At 38.2% G+C, this 6,002-nt stretch overlaps 1 protein-coding gene across 1 annotated transcript; it reads left to right on the top strand.

Moving 5' to 3' along the window:
* Positions 1-392: 392 nt before the first annotated feature.
* LOC110450264 lies at positions 393-5,674 on the top strand. The gene is made up of 4 exons (XM_021497714.1): positions 393-616; positions 2,198-2,373; positions 2,631-2,744; positions 4,249-5,674. Exons 1-4 carry the CDS (start codon positions 535-537, stop codon positions 4,303-4,305), a joined length of 429 nt encoding a protein of 142 aa, XP_021353389.1. The 5' UTR covers positions 393-534; the 3' UTR covers positions 4,306-5,674.
* Positions 5,675-6,002: the final 328 nt, after the last annotated feature.

The following is a 6,002-nucleotide window of genomic DNA, read 5'->3' as shown; positions in this document are numbered from 1 at the left end:
ACTGGGTCAAGGGTTCGAGACCTATACGTGAAGCTGGCACCAGGTACTCGCCGCAGGTCGGTGTTTTTTCTCCGGGAACTACGGTTTTTCTCTTCTATCAAAACCTGGCACGTTTTTAAATGACCATATTTGTTAATAGGACGTAAAATACAAACAAACTCGTCTTATGCTGAAACAATGTATAGCGATACAGTCTTTCTAAACAGGCATGGACTTATAATTACGTAGTCAAATACTACTCGGAACACCAATCAAGATGACACGTGCGTGTTTTGAATATAATAAATAATAAATTATATAATACACTTACTTATTTATTTATTCCTGAACAGAAGGATGTAAATGACTATCCCGTATGCACATCCGTTTAGAATTGTATCATAAGTATTCACCAACACGACATCAGGTGAAGGAAATATTTGCGAGTTGAAACTGGTACTTTTTAAGACACATATTGTCACACCTTCCTGTGTTTTGTAGCCTTAAAAGCAAAATACATCGGTATTTGGTGTTTATTTTACGGTGAAGTAAAACATGTCTCAATTCGTCGGTAGATGGAGAGCGGAAGAAGTGTCTGGTCAGGTCCGAGGTTACGCTGAATTTATTGCTGTTTCGGGTAAGATACGAATCTTAAATATGTGAAACACATTTTAACGAACCCCATGGAGCTGAGAATTAAGTTTACTCCTGTTTAAACATGTCACGACTGCTGCATCTAACACTTTTAAGAGGGGAAGGGGATCGCACCTTTTTGTGGTTGTAAAGTTATTTCGTAATTTTTGATGTATTTTCTAAATTTTGACCTCGAATGTTTAATTAATAATACAATTTATCACATAATGTACTGTGTTATCCAGTGGATGTACCCGCGTCATATTTGTTTGCGTATTAACCCACGTAATATGACCTATCAGCCCTGTGGTTGGTTGTAAGTTTCAATTGTTTCAATTATGACGTCACGCCTAGGACAAGCACATGACGTTACTGACTTATGCAAACGAGTTTAAATGGCGGTTTTTTACATTTCAAGGTTGCAAAAAAAATGTCGTTTTACACGAATAAATGCCACAAATCTTGATTATGTGATAAAAAGGATCTTACACTTGTTTTCATTTCATATGAAATATATGAAACTCGTCACGAATTTCCTAAATCTCATATGAAATGGAAACTCATTTAATTACAAGAATCGTTACATTGTATCAACAATACTTACCACCAACTCACTTTGTTATTATATTTAAACGTTTTAATTATGGTGATGGCTTATTATTTTTAATATCCTATTTCATTTTAGTCATCGTCGAAATAAAAGGGTTCCGCTCTATATCTTCACCCGTGAAAGATGTTATGACGAAATCGAAGGCTCGTATCGGGCCATCTTGCGGATGATACGTATGCGTGTTGATTAGTCTAGAAACTATGTCGTCGAAGTTTAAGATGCTTAAATAAAAAGAATGACATGGAAAGCGCAATTGTAAATTTGACCGGCTTTGATATTGATGGTGTGTTCAAAGGACAGATATCCACCTAGCGATTGGTCAGTTTTTGATGTTATTCAAGGTTGCGAACACCTTTGCGCTAGGGAAAATGCTCTTCTTCCAGAAGACCTGTGATTGTGCCATATTGTTGTAGTCGTTCGTAATTATTGCTAAAAACAGTTTTGATCATATCATATAATGCTAAATGATAGATGACGAACGTTTATATGCATGTCCGCAATTTATTTTAAAGATATGGTTCTTTTTTCATAAACGATTTTATCAAAGATATATCCATGCCGGAAAATGCAGTTTTCAATGCATATTTACAGTTATAGGCAGTGATACAGGGGTCCTTTAGGGGACATTAAGACGGAGTTCGTAAATCTCCAAATGTTATGAATACCGTCTCACAAATATATCAGCTATAAAGTACTACTTCAGTGTTTGACATTCAAGTACTTAAGGTTTTTTACGCCATCCCCTTCTGTTTCAGCAGTACTTTAAACCAATTGGGAATTCCGCCTTTTTGGCCCCTAGCATCACTATGAGTCCCAGAAGGACAAAGCAGTTGTATGGTGAAGTGTTATTCATTTTTGGTTAATTTTATCTATTAAATGTATCAAATTTTAAATGTCTAGTAAAACGTGTGTGTGTCGTAGGCTCATCTTCCAAACTATGCCTTATAATTAATATTGAGACGTGTCTACTTTCAGATGTACCGGTCAACGTTCAAGAGATGGTAAAGGGTAAATTCGCCATACTAGAACTATCTCGACAAGGGAATACGTGGATGTCGAAGTCCAGTCTAGAGGGAATGCCTGTGAGGATCCATGAATTCCAACTAGGGCAAGAAGTTGAATCGGAAAGAATTGACGGCACAATTCAGAATGTAAGTACGTCTTGGTAACTGATAAAAGACAATTGATTTTTCGTAGCCGTTGTTACCGTAGTCTGTCATGCCGATTGCTAGAAACTACAATTTGTAGAAACGTTAGCTTGTATTAAAATGATGCGCGCGACAACGGAAGTGGCTTGTTTGTGATGATGTCTAAATGCTATTTATTTTAAAATCCTTACAAATGCTACATTGTACGTGCCGGGGGAAGGGGTCATGTGTACAATTGTACGCTTTTCTATATTTTTCAGTTCACGAATACCATTGAAGGAGATACGTGGATAGAGGAAATCAAGCCAGTATCCGACCCGAGTGGAAATTCGACTCTGACCAAGCGGACAGTCAGTGGGGATGTGATGGACGTAGTAAGTATTTGATCATATCGTTGCGTGTTCGACACTTTTGTAGGTGCATGAATACAGCGGAACCCCGTTGGTCAGGACGTTTTCTGCTCTGATCACAAATCGATACTGGTTAATCGGGATGTTTTGTTATTGGAATCCTATGTGTGCAGAAACGTAAAGGGGGTTTTCATCGGATTATAGTTAAATGTCAGATAGTTGAATTAAAGTAATGCGTCAGAGTCTTGATAATCAGCAACCACTCTCGTTCCTAGTAGCCTAGTCATCCATGTTCCCGGCAGAGAGTCCAGCCCTCCTCGTTATCCTTATTCACCGTATATAACCCAGCCTCCGTCGCTCGAGTGGTCTAGTCATCCTTCCCAGTATATAATCCAGCCATCATTTTCCTGGTTGTCTACCCATCCTTTCCGAGTAGATATTTCAGTCATCCTCACTCCTTGAAGTGTAGTCATATCCATCTGAAGTATACAATCCAGTCAGCCTCGCTCTCAGTACTGAACTTATCCTCGTCTCCAGTTTACATTGTACAATCCAGCCAGCCTCGATCTCAGTAGTCATCCTCGTCTCCAGTATACATTCCAGCCAGCCTCACTCCCAGTACTGTAGTCATCTTCGTCTCCAGTATACATTCCAGCCAGCCTCACTACCAGTATTGTAGTCATCCTCGTCTCCAGTATACATTCCAGCCAGTCTCACTCCCAGTCCTGTAGTCATCCTCGTCTCCAGTATACCTTCCAGCCAGTCTCACTCCCAGTCCTGTAGTCATCCTCGTCTCCAGTATACTTTCCAGCCAGTCTCACTCCCAGTACTGTAGTCATCCTCGTCCCCAGTATACATCCCAGCCAGTCTCACTCCCAGTCCTGTAGTCATCCTCGTCTCCAGTATACTTTCCAGCCAGTCTCACTCCCAGTCCTGTAGTCATCCTCGTCTCCAGTATACATTCCAGCCAGTCTCACTCCCAGTACTGTAGTCATCCTCGTCTCCTGTATACATTCCAGCCAGCCTCACTCCCAGTACTGTAGTCATCTTCCTCTCGGCCACCCTTGTTTCCGGTAGTCTAGCCACCCTTGTTCCAAGTATAGATAATACAGACATCCTCGATTTCCATCCGAAGATATCTTGAACATTTTTATATCATCTGTCACCGCTTTAAGCACTGGATTGCACAATTGGACCAGGACACTTCCGTCGACCAGGTAGCTAATAGCTGAAACTCGGAACACTATCGTTGAATGTATTTTTTGTTTAATTCATATTAAGTTGTCAATTCCCATCAAAGTCCCGCGAGATGTGGTTTTCTTTTAAGATTTGATTTATCAAAGTAAACTTCATGTCGCTAGTTTCCAATCCTTAGTTATAGATGTGGGCAGTGGTACGTGGACCCTTAATGATTTATCGCTATCGTCTGATTTACCGACAATTGTTGAGTATGATGCATTCGCTACTCACAGCCAGCGCTACAGTGTTCATCCTAGGCAATAACGCCTTCTCATTATCTTCATTTCAGAACGTGACCATCCTTGGACAAGGAGCCTCGATGTCATTTAGGATGCTAAGACTGTAAATAACCAATTATGGTGAAACAAATTATCGCTCTGAAGTTTTAAGTTTTACGTTTCGTACATTTACTCTGTTATCCGACCTGTCCGAACCCGTTGTCAAATGTGTGTAAGGATATTTGAGTGTGAACATGAATATACGTTATTTATTTGCAATATGTATATTTCCGTTCGATTGTTACGCATTACATTCAATGAACTGTAATGTATTGTATCGCTTTCTATTGTATTGTATTACGTTGTATATAGTGTTTACTTGTAAACTGTTACATGTATATGTGAGGAAAAGAACGACAGTAGTCATTATATTGTTTAAAATTCTCAAAACAGAGTTAAATCAAACGAAAGTACCGCACAGTAAGACATCATTAATGTACAATGTTAGGTTGTGCATGTAGAATATCATTAACGTAAACATAAATAGAAACCAAATTATATAAAACCACTCAAACGTTCCACCCGAAACAATGTCGGAACTAAGAGAGGAACCTTATTAATCCGGACTAGTAAGTCCGATAAAAAGTACGGATAACGAAGGTTTCGTAAAATGAAGTATTTGTTGATTCAATTCCGGATTAAAGAGTCAGTTAAAAAACTTTTGCTGGTTAAAAATATTCTTTCATCCCGTTGTACGTGGATATGAGGATCTTTACCCGAGAGGGAGATTCTTAATTGGCCAATCACAAGGCCTAAAGTTCAAACATGGTACAATGTAATACAGTACCTAACATACATTGACGTGGTGACATTAAATGTTCAATATGTATGTAGCATTGTAAGACCTGCTATCGGGTATCAAGTATTACGTACATACACGAATATTACAAGGCATGGTGATGTAGTTTTATCACTAATCATTTTGCAGCATATGTTCCTGTAAAATGTAATATATTAAGTTCACGTTAGAATTATATAGGAATTAATAGATGTAACCGATTTCTGTTCATATCGTCATGATGATATACCAAATAATAAAAAAAAATGTTGCTGTTTGAAGTATTAAATTGTATGCATCGTAATTCAGACTATATGATTGGAGCAGCCTTACGTCACCGGCAGACTATATGATTGGAGCAGCCTTACGTCACCGGATGTCTGATTCTTACGATGATTTAACGTTATTCGAGAAAAATGAAAATGAGCCAAATGCAGTCATAGAAAGTGACTCGGATCAATTTGTGTTATAACATACATATAATGAACTCAATTTGTTTAAATAGTGTTTGCGAAAGGACTTGCAGAGGGAATGTAAATATATGTTATTAGACGACGATGTAGATGTGTTATGTATTCCCTTCGCTGTTTTGGTTGTTCCTGTTCATTGTGTTGAAATACATTTGATTTTGTTGAAATAAAAACCATATTTATGAGACATATATGAGTCAGACATTTAATTCGTGTTTAAATTCGATATTAAAAATAATCCATAAAGAAATCTTCATGTAAATGCTACAGTTTGGCGTCACAAGAACAGCAGACAATGCGCCTTTAACTCGATCTGTTTGCATTCTCGTGTAGTGCAAACCTGCGTCTGAAGGCCTTTGAAACGAAATTGAACGGTATAGGCCTAGCCAATAATAGGACTTTAAACCCATTGAATTCCGTAATTATAAATAATGTATGGATTGATTCGTTGTAGGTATATTCTACTTTATGAACCTAACTACTATCCTTGAAACAGACTATGTCGACAATATTGAGT

The sequence above is a fragment of the Mizuhopecten yessoensis genome, unplaced genomic scaffold, assembly GCF_002113885.1.
Source record: "Mizuhopecten yessoensis strain PY_sf001 unplaced genomic scaffold, ASM211388v2 scaffold5141, whole genome shotgun sequence".
NCBI lineage: Eukaryota > Metazoa > Mollusca > Bivalvia > Pectinida > Pectinidae > Mizuhopecten > Mizuhopecten yessoensis.
The sequence above is the reverse complement of the archived record's forward strand: the minus strand, read 5'-3'. Positions and strand labels throughout refer to the sequence as shown.